This window comes from Gobio gobio, assembly GCF_949357685.1.
Source record: "Gobio gobio genome assembly, chromosome: 5".
NCBI classification, from domain to species: Eukaryota; Metazoa; Chordata; class Actinopteri; order Cypriniformes; family Gobionidae; genus Gobio; species Gobio gobio.
The window spans coordinates 43,526,733-43,544,137 of record NC_137101.1 but is presented as its reverse complement, the minus strand read 5'-3'; the positions used below and the strand labels follow the sequence as shown (position 1 = coordinate 43,544,137).

At 36.4% G+C, this 17,405-nt stretch overlaps 1 protein-coding gene and 1 long non-coding RNA gene across 2 annotated transcripts; one reads left to right on the top strand and one right to left on the bottom strand.

Annotated features, from left to right (window-relative positions):
• Window positions 1-875: 875 nt before the first annotated feature.
• On the bottom strand, window positions 876-8,006 carry LOC307126533 (uncharacterized protein). Its single transcript, XM_079817115.1, has 3 exons — window positions 7,936-8,006; window positions 7,156-7,358; window positions 876-2,312 (listed from the first exon to the last, which is right to left on the bottom strand). Exons 2-3 carry the CDS (start codon window positions 7,292-7,294, stop codon window positions 1,150-1,152), a joined length of 1,302 nt encoding a protein of 433 aa, XP_079673241.1. The 5' UTR covers window positions 7,295-7,358; window positions 7,936-8,006; the 3' UTR covers window positions 876-1,149.
• A 7,933-nt stretch (window positions 8,007-15,939) lies between these two features.
• Window positions 15,940-17,405, top strand: LOC307126547. Its single transcript, XR_013816503.1, has 4 exons — window positions 15,940-16,402; window positions 16,506-16,600; window positions 16,690-16,812; window positions 16,896-17,405. It is a non-coding gene; the product is annotated as an uncharacterized lncRNA (long non-coding RNA).

Sequence of the window (17,405 nt, the reverse complement as noted above, 5' to 3'; positions counted from 1 at the left end):
TTCACTTAAAGGGTTAGTTCACCCAAAAATGAAAATTAGCCCATGATTTACTCACCCTCAAGTCATCTGAGGTGTATATGACATTCTTCTTTCAGACAGATAAAATCTGAGTTATATTAAAAATGTTCTGGCTAATCCAAGCATTATAATAGCAGTAATAGTTGCTCTGTTTTTGAAGTCCATTAAAAAAATGCATCTGTCCGTCAAATAACGTGCTCCACGTGGCTCCGGGGTGTTAATAAAGGCCTTCTGAAGCGAATCGATGCGTTTGTGTAAGAAAAATATCCATATTTAAAAATGTATTTCATTTTTTTCTATGGCTCTGCATCAGCCGTCCCTGCAGCATCACTTCCGGCGAATAAGGTCAAAATACATGCAAAATAGTGAAAAATAGTGTCAAAATTAGTGCCTGCGCGGAAAGATCGAATGAGGCATCTACGTGTATATATATATATATATATATATATATACACATATATATATATATATACACATATATACATATGTGTTTTTACTCTCATTGCTCTCATACTCTAAAATGTCTCCATTGACATGCATAATACGACTATCACACTGCAACGATTGGAGTTAAAAATCTTCATTTGTGTTCTACTGAATAAACAAAGACGCCTACATCTTGGATGCCCTGGGGGTAAGCAGATAAACATAAAATTTTCGTTTTTGGGTGAACTATCCCTTTAAAGGAGTGAACAACACATCACTACTGTTGCTGCTGATGGTGTTTTATATACTGTTGGTTACTAATACCACCGTCGTTCCCTCAAACAACTTGATGGAAACGTTCCTTATTCACATTTTTTGTTCCCCCCACCCCCCCTTTTTTTGCGAACTTTGAAAAGATTAATTTCGCATTTGGATGGAAACAATTTTTGGGTTTTATTTGATGCAGATTTATACTTCTGTTTACATAAAACTGAGTAACCATTTCAATTCAATAACGTTGAGTGAATGTAATTCTTGACTCTGGCTTCTTTACTCCTCTCCTAGTCATTGGACATAATTGGAAATTTGACCTTATAAAAGGGAATTTAGTACCATAACAGTAATCAACACTACAATCTCTCAAACATGAGGTGTTTAAGGTCTGTGAAATTCATTCCACACTGATGACATACAAAAACAGTTTTCTCATACATGAATACTCATGTGGTACTTAAGGGCTATTTTATACCCAAAACTTTTCCCACAGTGCCCACATGTAAACGGCTTCTCTCCAGTGTGAACTCTCATGTGCCGGTTAAGAATTCCTTTTCGGTTGAAACTTTTTCCACATTCTTGGCAAGTGTAAGGCTTCTCTCCAGTGTGAATCCTTATGTGGTCTGCAAGGTGGCGTTTTTGATTGAAACCCTTTCCACACTGAGGGCAGGTGTAGGGTTGCTCCCCAGTGTGAAGTTTCATGTGGTTTTTAAAGTGTCGTTTTTGAGCGAAACTCTTTCCACACTGACAGCATGTGTACGGTTTCTCTCCAGGGTGAATCCTCATGTGGACTTTAAAGTTTTCATGTTGATCAAAACTCTTTCCACACTGTTGGCAGGTGTAAGGCTTCTCTAAAGTGTGAAATCTAATGTGCCTGTTAAGGCTTCCTTTTCGAGTGAAACTCCTTCCACACTGTTGGCAGGTGAAAAGGCTGTCTTCAGTGTGAATTCTCATGTGGTCATTAAGGTTTCCTTTTCGATTGAAACTTTTTCCACACTGTTGGCAGGTGTAAGGCTTCTCTCCAGTGTGAACTTTAACATGGACTTTAAGGTTTCCAATTTGAGTGAAATTCCTTCCACAGTGTTGGCAGGTGTAAGGCTTCTCTCCAGTGTGAATCCTCATGTGCCTGTTGAGGCTTACTCTTTGAGCGAAAGTCTTTCCACACTGTTGGCAAGTATGACGCTTCTCTCCTGTGTGAAATCTCATGTGGACTTTAAAGTTTTCATGTTGATCAAAACTCTTTCCACACTGTTGGCAGGTGTAGGGATTCTCTCCAGTGTGAATTCTTAGGTGTCTGCTAAGGCTTACTTTATGAGAGAAACTCTTTCCACACTGTTGGCAGGTGTAAGGCTTCTCTTCAGTGTGAATTATCATGTGGACTTTAAGATTGTTATGCTGACTAAAACATTTTCCACACTGTTGGCAGGTGAAATTACTTCTTCTGGTCTTTTTAGCCCTTTCTCGTGAGGACGTCTTTTCAGTCTGTGAGCAACTAAAAGTTTTTTCTCCAGTTATGAAATCATGATGATTCTTGTATTGATCTTTCTCTTCCATTTCATTCAGAACTTCTCTCTCCTTTTTTGGCACTATCGGGTCTAAGGCGAAAAGAGGCAAAAGTAAATTAACACCAGTTTAATGGTACAAAGCAAAAGACAACAAAACATTTAGACATGTAGACATAATGAATCCATGATAGATAGATGAGATTTGCACGGCACCATACTTTTTATGTACGGGGATATTCATACAAATACTGGGCCTGGAGACCAGCAGATGAGTATGAGAGAGAGCCTACTTTATTAACCACGGTAAAATTCCCCACGGTATTACCGATTCATATTTAGATTATCATGGTAAACATGGTAAATACTGCCAAGTGCAAAATACAGAACTCATGATGAATATTTGCCAAGTGCAAAGCTAATTTTTTAATGATCAACATTATAGCAAGTACAGTTTTGTAACAATGCTGTGAATTCATTGTACTTTAGGGTGTTTTCACACATTTCAGGGGTCTGAGCATGGTTCACTGGGTTTTTGACCCATATGTGAACTTTAAAACAATCCAAACAGAGATCATCTTGATCTTTTTCAGCTAATGGTATGGTTCACTAAAAATTTGCATTGTGAACAAGCTACTGTGGGCTCACTTGACATTTCTATAAAAAAAAAAAAAAATTTTTTTTATCGCATTTAGTTTGGTGGTACCAGGGGCCGTATTCACAAAACATTTTACCACTGAGAGTTTTCCTAAATAGAAAACTCTTAACTAAGAACTTGTACTGCTCTTAAAACCTATTCACAACACTGCTGAGAGCAACTTTTACTAAGGAATAGAGAGAAGTCTTAAAGGGTTAGTTCACCCAAAAATGAAAATTCTGTCATTAATTACTCACCCTCATGTCGTTGGACACCCGTAAGTCCTCCGTTCATATTCGGAACACAAATGAAGATATTTTAGTTGAAAGCTGATGGCTGAGAAAGGCTTCAGACAGGCCTCCATTGGCATTCAGTACATTGACACTTCCAAGATCCATAAAAGGCACTTAAAACGTCGTTACAAAGTCTATCTCACCACAGTGGCTCTACAATAATCTTACGATGCGACGACAATAGTTTTTGTGCGAAAAAAAAATCAAAATAACACCTTTATCCAACTTGTTCTTGACTTCCGTGTATGCCTCCACGACGCATGCGCGAGAATATGACGCAGATCCGGCGTTCGAACATATGACCCAGAAGCGATTTGTTTACGAGCAGAGGAAGACGCGCGTGTCTAAGCTGTTGGATTCTACATTGATCGTGCTTTAGGTCTCAGCGTAGTGCTCAAAATGGGGCTTAAGTGTGTATTTCATGGATTCCCGAACACCGGCGCTACGTCATATTCTCGCGCATGCGTCGTGGAGGCACACACGGAAGACGAGAACAAGTTGGATAAAGGTGTTATTTTGATTTTTTTTTGCGCACAAAAACTATTGTCGTCGTATCGTAAAATTATTGTAGAGCCACTGTGGTGAGAGACTTTGTAACGACGTTTTAAGTGCCTTTCATGGATCTTGGAAGTGTCAATGTACTGAATGCCAATGGAGGCCTGTCTGAAGCCTTTCTCAGCCATCAGCTTTCAACTAAAATATCTTCATTTCTGTTCCGAATATGAACGGAGGACTTACGGGTGTCCAACGACATGAGGGTGAGTAATTAATGACAGAATTTTCATTTTTGGGTGAACTAACCCTTTAAAGCGTTAGTTTACCCAAAAATGAAAATTCTGTCATTAATTCCCCCGTTCATCTTCGGAACACAAATTAAGATATTTTAGTTGAAATCCGATGGCGCAGAAGGACCTCCAGGCCTAATTAATGACAGAATTTTCATTTTTGGGTGAACTAACCCTTTAAGCTAAGAGAAGGGCGTGATTGACCCCATTGCAATGGATGATGTCATTACGCTTACTAACTGCACACAGTGATTGGCTGATGGGGGAGAAGTCTAGGTCAGTGATTGAATCATAGACATATTTTTAAAGAAGTTCCATGTTGCCATATTTGAATTAGGATTTTAAAATAAATATTTTGCCATATTCAATAAAGATTTTTAAATGTATGCTACGTGTAACTATTAAACAAGTATATGTTAAGCTAATTTTCAGCCTCTCACATGTCTGCATCTCGAGAGATTGCACAATTCAAGAAAAAATTTGTTTTATTAAAGTTTGGGAGTAGCATGTTCAAATGGTCTACCTAATCAACTTGAGAGGAAGCATATCACATACAGTTTTCTGCATCCCTCTGCCACCCAGACACCTCACTCTTGGCCAGTGATTTAGTTTAATTTATGGTATATTAATGCAATAAAAATCAGGGCTCGCAAAATCACTAGCCCGGTGTCCCGGGCTATTGTATCTTCCAGTCGGGCAACCAAAATGTATCACAGCCCTGCTCGACGGACTATTTTAAATAGAGAAATAAAATTCCAATCTTGCTTTGAGTTGTTGACTCTCGACTCATGTTATCTGAAGGAAAAATAGGACCATGGATGTTTTTGATCATGCCGATTTGTCCGCAGTGAAATTTAGCCAATGCTAACATACTTGGCATGTGTGTTTGAGTGTGTTAGTGATGAGCGGAATGCGGTTATCCACGGGTCAGTCAGACCAAATAATAAAATATAACATTGTAATTAATTGCGGGTGGAAGAGAGATAAATAATTAATGTGTTGATTTTATTAAAGACACGGAACTCACATTTCAACGAACGCGCGTCACTCATTTCCTTTTGTTTTAAAAAACAGCATCTCTACCATAGACTGTAAAAAAGGTATCTACAAGGAAAACAAATCCCTAGAGCACCTCCTAGTGCAGTGGGTTGCCAGGATGATTTAAGGAAAATGGATCACGCCGGCTCCTCACGCTCACACAGCATATTCCAGCATTGCAAACTTGACATCGCAGTCTGTTCATTATCAACATAAAATAGTCAACCTAACATAAAAAGTTGCGCAGCTCAGTTTAAGCAGTCCAATTCGTGTCAATCAGAGTGTGTTTCCAAGCTCATTTTTGCGTATGTGAAGAGGATGACTTTTACTGTCAATATTGGGATGCAAGTGAAGTACAAAGCCTATAATAAATAATGGTCTAGCATCCAAATACATCGCGAATATGGAAACATTTGAATGAGAGGGTTACGTGAGCCTAACGCTAGTTACTTTCAGTTTTGGCTTGTTTAGTTAGCCTATTTATTTTTTCATTCTTGATCTGTTCTGAATACCATTAAACTTTAAGAATTTGTTGTGGAGTGAGGTGAACTAAAATAGCCTATGGCTGTGTTTGTAGTGTTTATAATGTTTGTAGTACATTATAACATTTCACTTTACTTACCGGATTTATTTCTGAATGCGACTATATATATATATATGTGTGTAAATTAGCATATATATATATATGTGTGTGTAGTGTATTTTGAAGCATGCAGCAAACTGGTTCAATTCTTGTTGGTTAACATTTAACCAGTTAATTAGCATCTCATATATAGCTAGATCAAATTAGTGCAGAATTAACTTTGATCCTTGACCCGTGCGTTCACAACGCAAAGGCGGTTGTGTGGAAAAGTGTTGAGCTGAATTTGTGCCATCTAGTGGTTTAATGGAGAATACAGTCAAATGGCCCATTGTATATAATTATTCTTATGTTTGGCTTGACTTGTTTATATGTAAATGTTTGTAGGCCTATATAAGGGGTCACGATAATTTTTAAAAAAAAGAGGGTCGCTCTTAAAAAAGTTTGAAAACCACTGTCCTAGTGGACAGTATATAAAACAAAGGAAAAACCATACTTGAAATATTGCTTAATAACTTTACCTAAAAATGTACACAAGCTTAACGGAAATTATTCTTATAAGAATTTTCCAAAATAATGATTGGAAATATTACCGTTTAAAAAAAAAAAAATTCAGGTACTAATTTGCAGAATTTACTGAATAAAAACAAGTTTTCATGAAGTAGTTTACCAGCACAAATCAAGTGTTGGGTAGCCTATGTGATGTGTGATGGTTGTGAAGCGCTCTATGTATATGACAATAAATTAATAAAGCCTATATCCAGCCTTTGCTGAATTTAGTCTGTGTTTGGGCTATCACTCCAAATATTCCAGGATTTTTCATCATATAAATGGTTTTAAATGACAACCAAAATGCTGAAGGTCCAAATCAATGCAGTTTCAAAGCGCTTCGATGGGCTTCAGAGGCTCTGCGTGATCCCAGACAAGGAATAGTGTCTTCTCTAGCAAAACGATCGATCATCTAAAAAAAAATTAATAAATTAATATACTTTTTAACCTAAATTGTTCATCCTGCGCAGATCTGCGAGGTGCTAAGGATGACGTAATCACGTCAGAAAGCTCACACCAGACGTAGGCCGAAGTTTTTTGTACCGTTGTTATTTATGATTTTGAAAATGGTTTTGATTGATTGAGGTTTCGACTCAAATTAAATTTAACATAATTTTTTTTTATTATTCGGGCTAGTTAAATTAATTTCGGACTACCAAAATCTGAAGAGTGCCTGCCCGAAGGACTACCAGCGATTTTGCAATTTTGCGGGTCCTTACATGGTTAACCTTGTGTTCATAATCATTAAACTAACCATAAATCATAAATTAAAATAAAAAAAAACTCACATCAAGATTAAATACAATCAATAAGTGTACATTATTGTATGTATTTTAGTATTTAGTATCTTTAATTCACCTTTTAATACAATGATCATGGGAGTTTAGCGCCAGCTCGACAACAGCTGTTTTTCCCTGAAATTTTCCCTCTGTAAAATTAGGTATCGGCAACATATATCCTGTATATACAACCCTGTACCCAATATACAACCCTGACGCGATGTACAGGAGCATCACAAGCTTTGACTGAGTTCAGCTTTGAGAATGAAACCAACCTGTTTGTTCCTCAGTTTCTTCATGTTTTACACTTAATGTTTCTTCAATCTTCACGTCTTCTTCAATCTTCACATCTTCACTCTCCTCTTTAATAAACACTATTTTTTTGTCTTCAATCTCCTCTTTAATAAATTCCATCTTTATAATAGTGTGTCACGTGGATCTCAGTAACTTCATCAGGAGTTTTTCCTGTATTTGGACACTGTCATGATTAAGATGAGAATAATTAACAGACAGAAAAATAAATTCAAACTAAATCTCTGGGTGCGTCTCAAATGGACTTAAAATGACCCGATTAGACACATTTTTTTTTTAAAAACACTCAAAACTAATGCTGCAAAGTAATAAAATAAAAGAACACAAACCATACAGACACTTATTTAGGCATTGGTGATCTATATTTGGTAATTAGTTGTAGGTTAAGTTTTTAATTATTACAATTTCAAGAAAACATTAGCAGTTAGTTTGTTAACATTGTGTTTGTTCTCGTTGCATTTCCAACTGTTTTAAACAGTAAATGCAGCTTATAGTCTCCATCACTAGCCAGTGGCCAAACTCGTATCTATTACTTGATTCACGATAAACATCGCGGAAGGAGACGCATCTTTTCTGTTAACAGTTACTCGTGTGGATGCGCTTTACTCGCGCACAAAATATCCTTCATTAAAGTTTGATAAAGCATTGCAATGTCATATACTAATTTCTCATCTATTGTAAAACATGTTAATATATTGAACGGTTTCTATCGATTTAAACAGCTTTAAAGTCTTAAAACAAACCTTTCTTCAGCCGAATCAGATGCAGGTGGAGCGCAGCGCAGCCTTAAGACGTCATACCACCACACCAAAATAAAAGTCCTGTTCACACTGTGCATATAAATAAACTATCTAACAATTTTTTTTAGCAGATAATCACTTTATTAAATATTAAATAGTGTTGAATGTGATCAAAACAAGTGTATGAAATCATAAAGAGTTGAAACAGATATTTTATGCATGTAAAACATTTATCCTCCTACTGACTTTTTAAGGCTACGCTTTAACTTTCACCAAAATAATTGTGTATTTTTGCAGAAATTACACTGAAAGGACAGATTATCTAAATAAATAATCATAAATAAATGTGTCCATGAGTTTCTGAGTGGATTGATACATTAATTAATGTGCCTTTGCTAGAAAATAAACATATTATTCTGAAGAATTTTGAAGAATTAAAATCCAATTCTTCCAAGACCCAACATCTTTTCAGAAATTGAGGTATATATTAGTTACTTAAGATTTGTGTGTGTGTTCTTGTATATATGATTTACAAGGACAAAATTTCAGGTCACAGACCCTTGACAGAAGTGTTAAAAAGTCAACCTAAAAAAAAGAACAGAGCATCAAATATAACACACACAAAAAGAAAAAGGAGAGGAGAAAAAAGAAACCACAAAAATAAGAACAAAAAATATTAAATAAAAACACAGGTACATAATCCCACGTAAATAAATATATAAAAATACATTAACATTAACAGAAAAGGTTTATCTAAACATATATTGTGCTACATAAGACTAAGAGGTAAAAAAGAGTTAAAAAGAGATAATGCCCCCTATTAAGTTTTTTACATAAAAAAAACCTTAAATACCATGATGTGTATGAATTTGATACATTTTCCCTTTGACCAGGATATCATTTTACCACAATACAATCTCGCAGAAAATTTTACAACAATTTGTGGGAAACGGACGAAATTACATTTTGAAAGTGAGTTGAAAACAATTTTATTTTGATGAATCAATATTTAAAAAAAAAATAAATAAATAACACAAATTTATATTAGATAACACTGAAAATTGCGCCGCATAATCTATTAAAAGAAGCGTGTCACTTTGCCTTAGTCTACTGATCTGGTCAGTTTTGAAAACTCAATACATCAGGCTGGACCAAAACAGAAGATCTTTAAAAACTGTTGAAAATAAAAGTCGTGTGATCAGCCAAATTTATTAATGTAAGAACAGTGTTTATAAATTCGTCCTTTAACAACACTACCGACCAATGAGAATGCAAAGTTCTGCGTTGTCAATAATTTTTTACCCGTGAAGATTGCGTCAGTGAAGTCTCAAGTAAGAAATCTATTCGTTTTTAAAAGTCTCTGCACTTATGAAACCTTAAAACATACAGTGTTACTGTGCAAAAGTAGGCACATTTGTACACAATTTCTTTTATTTATATATTTTGCTATAGTGTGTCAGTAGGAAATATTCATTTTCAAACACGCTTGTTTGCTATTAATTATAATAATTTTTTTTATTATATTGCTGTTGCACTATTATTATTATTTTTTAAGCATTAAGTCTTGAAAAGCCATTCTAAATAGAATTGTTAATACGTTTCTAGCTTTACTGTTTTATTAACTCTTTGTTTAACAGGGTATTGTTTTTTCAAAATAATTATTCGGGAAGGGATCCTTCATTACTCTGTACCGTCAAACTCTTCAATAAGTTGAATAAAATCTCAAATTCATACACATCATTTTAAACATAACGGAAAAGAGTATTGGTAAATACACAGCCTGGTCTCATTGTTTATGCGTAGGTATTAATACGTAACTTTCAAAAAGACAAAACTATATAATTTCTCTCTCTTTCTCTCTCTCTTTTTATTTTTTTTTACCATTTTATAGATTAATTGAAGATCCCTTAACACTACCCTCAAACCTAAACATACCAATACAGAATATAAAGAGTATAAAACATGGACAGAAATGTGTTGGAAAATTATAATTTTAGTAACAATTTAGTAACACTGTGGTGAGATGGACTTTGTAACAACGTTTTAAGTGCCTTTCATGGATCTTGGAAGTGTCAGTGTACTGAATGCCAATGGAGGCCTATCTGAAGCCTTTCTCAGCCATCAGCTTTCAACTAAAATATCTTCATTTCTGTTCCGAATATGAACGGAGGTCTGACGGGTGTCCAACGACATGAGGGTGAGTAATTAATGACAGAATTTTCATTTTTGGGTGAACTAACCCTTTAATGCCACGATTCTAATATTCATACATGGGCATTGGTACACGTTCACACTTGTGCTGTCAATACAACAATATTGTACGTTTTAATGTGCATGAAAGCGCAAGTAAATGTATGTGTGATAGAATCACGTTGTCACAATCACCAGTGAAGGCTGAATTATACTTCTGCGTCGGACCTACGCCGTATCGGCACGTTACGCGTTGGTTTTCATTTATACTTCTGCGATGTTGTCCGTGTCAATGTGCAATTCCACATGCAGACCGCTAGGTAGCAGTGTCCACGGGCATGTTGATGGTAACCCACAGTATTAAGGCAAAAGCCGAAGCATTAGCTGTGTCCCAAAGTGAAGGCCGCATTTGAAGTGCGAATGCGTCATAGCAGCACTACGAAGGGTGTCCCAATGTGAAGGCTACACCCTCTGAAGGCCGCATTTGAAGTGCGATTGCGTCACAGTGGCGTGACAAAGGCTGCCGCAATTCAAACGCGACTTCAAAATGCGCCCTCCGTTTCTCAGGCAAAGGAAGGGTACCATAGATGGAACCTTCACACAACTTCGTAGCCTACCCTTTCCCAGAATTCATAGCACACTGGTGACTACAGGATTTGACTGGTCCGCATTCCCGCGGCACTCGATCAGATTTCTTGCGGCGTGGGATTATATTTCCCAGTGAAAGACGGTAGCGGTCGGCAAGTGTAGCCTGAATACTATTGAACACAACAGCGCAACCGCTTGAACTTGAAGTAAACAAAACGTTTAGTGCATTCGCACAGTTCCCAGTTCCCTGCCCTGAGCAACCTGGCAAAACTTTAATTTCCCAATTTTAACTTGCATAAATGTTATTTATTTCTCAACCATTCTCTCAAGAAGAGGAATAAGTCCATTCTCTCCCTTTTCGCTCTTTCTTTCTTTTTTCTTTTATCTTTCTTTTTTCTGCACTTTCTTTAAATACAAATTAGATCTGCGCGGGGCAGTTTTTTTGTCCCGCTCCCGCAATAGGATCTATTCCGCACCACACTCTCAAATTCATTCCGTGCTCACCCGCTATAAATTATTTTATTCCCGACTGATCCCACTAAATTTAATTTAATTTACAGAATTTCCCCTGGGGATAACAAAAGTAATCGGCTATGTTGGCCATGGAATTTTTTTTATTTATTTTTTTTAATTTTCTTATGTCAACACCGTAGCTAAAAAAATTCACAGAAAAAAATAGGCTAAATCAGATGCGTCATCTGTCGCTCAAAATTATAAGACAAATTACAAATGAACGAAAACTGCTGACTGTACTAGCTGTGCTGCAAAATAAAGTATTTTATTTTATATCTCAATGACGACGGTCCACTACCGAAAGTCTCCTCCAAAGGCTGAATGTAAAGCCGTGGCCGGGATGCACAGAACAATTTTTCTATATAATTATTTTAATACAAGTTATTTGTAAATGTAACAAAGTATTTGCTGTCTATTGTTCATTTTCGTGCGCTGTTCATTTTCGTGTGTAGGCTAAATAAAAGCTCCATTTCTCTTTTTACAATCTCCTCACGAGGGTCCGCTGTCAGTTGTCACACACCTGCTATAGCCCACTGGGTTCAGTGTTGCCAAGTCTGGAATTGGGCTGCATTTACTGTTGCTGTGGGTTGTTTGTATTGTCCACAGGTTTAAGATGTCTTTACTTTAGCAATATTTCTACCACCCACCCCCCTGCGTTTTGGCATATTTTGGCAGTGATTCTGCTACTTTTGATTAGCAATTGGTTTTGTTGTTCAGACCTGGCAACCCTGTCCATTGGTTCGGCCTTTTAAGGCTACAACAGATGGAGCGAGAGTACCCCACCCCATAATTACTTGCGTGCAGGTGATGGTAGAATTTTCAAAGAACATAGCGGGAGAGAGTTCTGTGGCGTCCGAGGAGTTCACCTTTAAATGTAAGTAGGCTATTGTGTTTTATTTCACTGAAATACACTGATGTGCTTTAACTAAAAATGTTAGCTGTGCGCTGCTTAATTTCTTATGTGATGTGAGGCAAAACTTTTTCTAATATATTTCTATTGGTTTTAGGGAGCAATGAGCACACAGCTCAGTTTATTCAATTGAGAGGTGAAAACGACCACTTATTTACCGGGGCAAAAAACTCGGCCAGCGTAGCTTGGAGGTAAGCCGACGAGTAATGTTTCCATAAGGCTCTATTGTGCATCATAACATTAGTCCTCACCCTACGCAAACCCCACACCAATATGACAAACTGTAGGCCTACATCAGGCAATTCAGTTTGTTTTTTACGTAGTGCTGCCATGCAATATGTTTTAACCAAAGTTCAGTATTTTGTATTAATCCGTGTATCATTCGTTCAGTGTTGTTTTTTTTTAATTACTTTATATGTATGAAAAATAGAAAACAGTTTTTTTCTGAAAAACCAAACAGGTTTTATTTTATTTTTTTGGACTTGATTTTTCATTTTTTATTACTTGATTATGCGATTTCTACACCTGTGCGGGAATTATACGCTCCTTTCAGTTGATTGGTCAGCCAAAAATCAAACTGTTCCGTCATCAGTTCTTCCTCAGTTCTGCACAGCAGAATAAGCCATTCGGTAGTGTGATTGTTTGAGAAAAATTACATGGCTGCAACAAACGTGTCCCGTAGCTGAACTGATGATGGAGCAGTTTGATCTTCGGCGGACCAAGGAGCGCAGCTATAACGCACAGGTGTACAAATCAAGCGGGTTATATAGATTTTTCTACTTATTAAAGAAAAGCAAAAAATCAAGGCGAAATCAATTTTTTTCCTTTTTCAGAAAAAAAGAAAAAGGAGCTGTTTTGTCATGTTTGTACTTTCAATATTACATAGCTTAAAAAACACTAAACGAATGATGCACGGATTTGTATGCATGTCCTGCTGAGTCATATTTGTAATGTTAACATTGCTCTTTTCATTTTCTCTTATTTTAGCACAATTCTGGAGAAAATGGGCCTGCTGGGGAAGGTCACTCCCTTGCAGGTAAAAAAAAAGGGAAAACCTAAAAATAAAAACAAATACAAATTAAGCAACAGAACACTTTGAAATTAATTCTTGTTGTTGTTGTTAACAGGCATGGTTTATTTGTTCTGCCTTAGGATTGCAAGTGTCCTGGAACAGGCCAAGGAGTTAGTGGAAACTAATTGCCTCCATCCCTGGGGAAACGCCAGGGCCAAGTTCATTAGTGGGTGAGCAGGAAGAGAAGGAGCCACCAGCACCAGGAAACAGAAAAAGAGGGCGAGAGGATGAACTGGTGGACCTTCTCAGGGAGGACATTCAATTTCAAAGAGAGACGGAGGATAGAAGAGCCCAGGAGAGTCGGGAGCGAATGGACAGACCGCTTTCTCTTCTTGAGAGAATGGTTAACAAATAAGTTTTGTTAACCATTCTCTCAAGAAGAGAAAACATTGTTAAAAAAGAGGAAAAAATTGTTTTATCTAAATTATTCATGTTCACTGAATGAAGTGTCTATTTTTTGTAAAGTAATTTCTGTACATTTTATATTTTGGTTACATATAAATTAAAGACATGAAATAGTTCTGTATTGTTTTTTTTTTTTTAAATGCAACATCATTTTCACAAAAAACGTTTCTCTATACATGCATTTTTTTCCTTTTAAACTTTAAACAGTCATTAAAATAAGTGGTTTGATGCATTACTGACATCTTTACAACATAACTTGGTTTAACATAAGAAAAACATAAATGTTAAAATTACCGGTGTATAAAGCAGAAGAAAAAATGTGTGTAGACACCCTGATAGTGCTGCTGGATGGGATGGGCTGCCACAATGGAGACCCTGGTAAGGCCTCTGCCGGTCGGACATCATCTCACTGCATGAAAAGTGGGATTTTCGTCAGTATGTGACACTGTAGATTGCCGTGAAACTTCAGGTTTACGACTGTGCACGGCAATTTGCAGGCAACACCGAAAACTGCCGTAAATTGTCTGAAATTGACGTGGGCCTTGCTTGGCAGTTGTCCCCCCATGACCCCCCCCTCCCCTTAATTCTAGGGGAGGCTTTATCATGTAAATGAAGATGCTGTGAGCTACACAAATGCAAATCAGAGTAGCAGCAGGGGGAGTTTTATCTAGGTTCTGAATTTTTTTGACTAAAACAAGTTTAAAGTTTAAGTTAAAATGTTAACTTAAATTTAAGTTAAATGTACTCGTTTTAGTTCACATTACTAAATTTTTAGGGCAACCAGTTTGCTCCAATTTTTTAAGTAGATTCAACTTGTCCGGGCTCACAGTGTAGATTAATTACTCTGTATGTCATTAGCAATAACCAATGTTATGTAAAAAAAATAAAAAAATACAGGACAGCAGTTCATGTCTTCAACCTTTAGAGAGGTTATGTGATGCAACAAGACAATGAACCAAAGCACACAAATAAATCAAGTAAAGCATACAGTTTACATACCAACATTAATTTGTCCACCCTGCACTGTGAATGATTTTTTAAATGGCTATTAATCATAAATGTGAAAAGTACAAGTTTGTTTGTTTATAGTTAAGTCAGATTGTGTTTTTCTGTAATTGTCATTTAAATTGAGCTCACACCACATTTTATGAATTATCAATGCAGATTTTCAAGAGGTGGTTTCCTGGACAGGGTTTAAATTATGCCAAGAGTAGGCCTTAATCTAGTTAATCGTGAGTTAAAAAATTGTTGCCTGGAACAAAGATTAAGCACAGATTACTAACACCTGGACTATGAGTCCTGAACTAAAATAAACTGGATTCATTTACAGTTTTATCTAATTGCTTACACACAATTTCTGAAAATATGGCTCCATTTCTTGTAACTCTACACACAAAACATCAGACATCTCTTGCAAAAGCAACACTTTGTGCAAAACTATTTTAACTATTTCCAAAAATGTTGTTTTTGCATATATCTAACTACACACAATGCACAACTGAGGAATTTACAGTTGAACTGAAATCAACTGAACTGAATCAACACTGAAGTCACTTGAGCTGAATATTGACACTATATTGGCTTGTTAGAGCCGGTTTACAGCAGAATTTGTTTTGAACTTGTTACTGAAGCTGCTATGAAACAATATATTTTGTTGTATGCATATTCTTTCTTTCTCAAACCTTAGTTTTGATTTCTAAGTGATCAATTTATGTATGTGTTTTCACACATGATCATTGGCTGTATGGGTCCTCAGTAAATGAATGTGGCATTTAAATGGCAAAAGTTATTCTTGTCTCTATAACTTATGGCTTCCTAAAGACACGTTTATGGGTAAATAAAATATTAATAATATAAATAAAATGAATATCAAAACATATTTTAAATATAATGAAGTCATTTTATTATAGCACTCATCAGATGTTCCTGGAAACAAAACAGAGACAGAACAGTATAAACAAACTATACAACAAACTAAACACCAAATTACAAAAACATTATTATGTGAAAGTGAATAAAGTTGTGTGTGTTTTCAGTTATAAATATGTGCTGTGTAAATTAGCCTATACTTTTAGAAATTATATATAGCCTAACTTTAAAAAACAAACAATAACCCATATAGATAAATTATAATAATTGTATAATATTAAGCATTTACTTAATATACATTGTAACATTAGGCTACTTTACTCTAGCACAGTAGTCAGTTAAGCAATTAATTAATATCTTATATTAATCTGTATGTAGCCTAAGCTACATCTAAAGGTAAGTCTGCTTTAAAAAAAAATATTACGCTTCGACATGTACAGAATGTGCGCGTTAAGAAACACGTTCAAATGTGTCTTCTTAACATGTTAAAACTGTGCGTCGACTGTGCGTGTATGCCTGTTACACGACCAGAATGTGCGTGTCTACACCATGGGTCTACACATACAGAAGACACACGTAAAAAATTGCTGCGTTGAAGCGGAAAACAGGGCGTGTTGAAGGTTGAAACGATTATAAGTCACGCGTTTCGTATAAAGAGATTTGGCCCCGGGCGCGTTCCTTATTATAGCCCTAGTCCAATGAGGTGCGAGGTCGAGGTCATGGCCATGACGCGTAGAAGACGAGCTTTAAACTTTTTTTTATGTTTTTTGCTGCTTTCCTTTTTCGTGATCAACAATGACAGGACACCGTCTTCAACTCAATCTCTGCATGGACGCGACGAACTTTTTGGACTCATTTTCAGGAGGCTGTCTTCGTCTTCATAACTCTGAGGCAAACTGCAGTCGCTATGAACCAGAGCATGGGTATGTAACGTTACGATTTAAAGAATATGCTTTTATTCAGCTGTATAAGGAAATGGATGCGTTAATAGATCCGAGCTTAAAACTGCACATTTTGTTTACACAGACTATCCTCGCCTCATAACGAAGCTGTGAGCTCTTATCTGCTTGGAGCGATTTCCGCGAGTCCAGATTTAACCGCTGATCATGACGACATTGTGTGTAAGTAACTTCTAATGTGTTTCTCATTCCTTGTTTAATTTTAACGTGACTGTTTTTATTAATACCAGTCTCATGTAATTGTTTTCCAGCTGCCTGTAAGACGTATTATGAATCGACACGCTGGAGCTTCAGATACAAACAACCTGAACTTAACGTTACATAGCAGGCGGAAACTGCGAAGTTTAGCTCGGAGTCGATCAAGAAGAAAAAGGGTAAGATTTATTATATTAGATCCGTTTTTTGTCAATGTGAGTATTTTTCAGGTTGCTTATTGTCTTTATGGATTGTATTACAGTTGCTGGAAGCGAGAGAGTGCTGGATGAGGTGGACGTTTGGAAGTCCGCGACCATTGAACTCATGTTTGACGAGGAAGACGGCTTTGTTGACGGGGTGTCTGGATGGATTGTGCGGCCACCGCCCTCTCGCAGCCTGGAGCACGCCGAACTCTACATTACATTACGAGACATTACTGCTGCACTGTACATAGTTGTGTGTTTAACAATAAAGCTCTTTCTTTAAGTAAACCGCTGTGTTTTATAAATGAAGCCCTTTCTCTTGAATGAACAGCTGTATGCTTATAAATGAAGCCCCTTGTTTGAATAAACGGCACGGTCCGTATAATTTTCCCATATATTCCTTGATGGTATGAATACATCATAGCACAATAACATTAATATGAAACAAATTATTACAACATAAATTATATATTTATTATTATTATTGGGGTTTACATTTATAATGAGCCAGGGGGACCAATAATGATTGGTTTGCAGTGATCTGCCAACCAATCACGAGGGATTTTTCT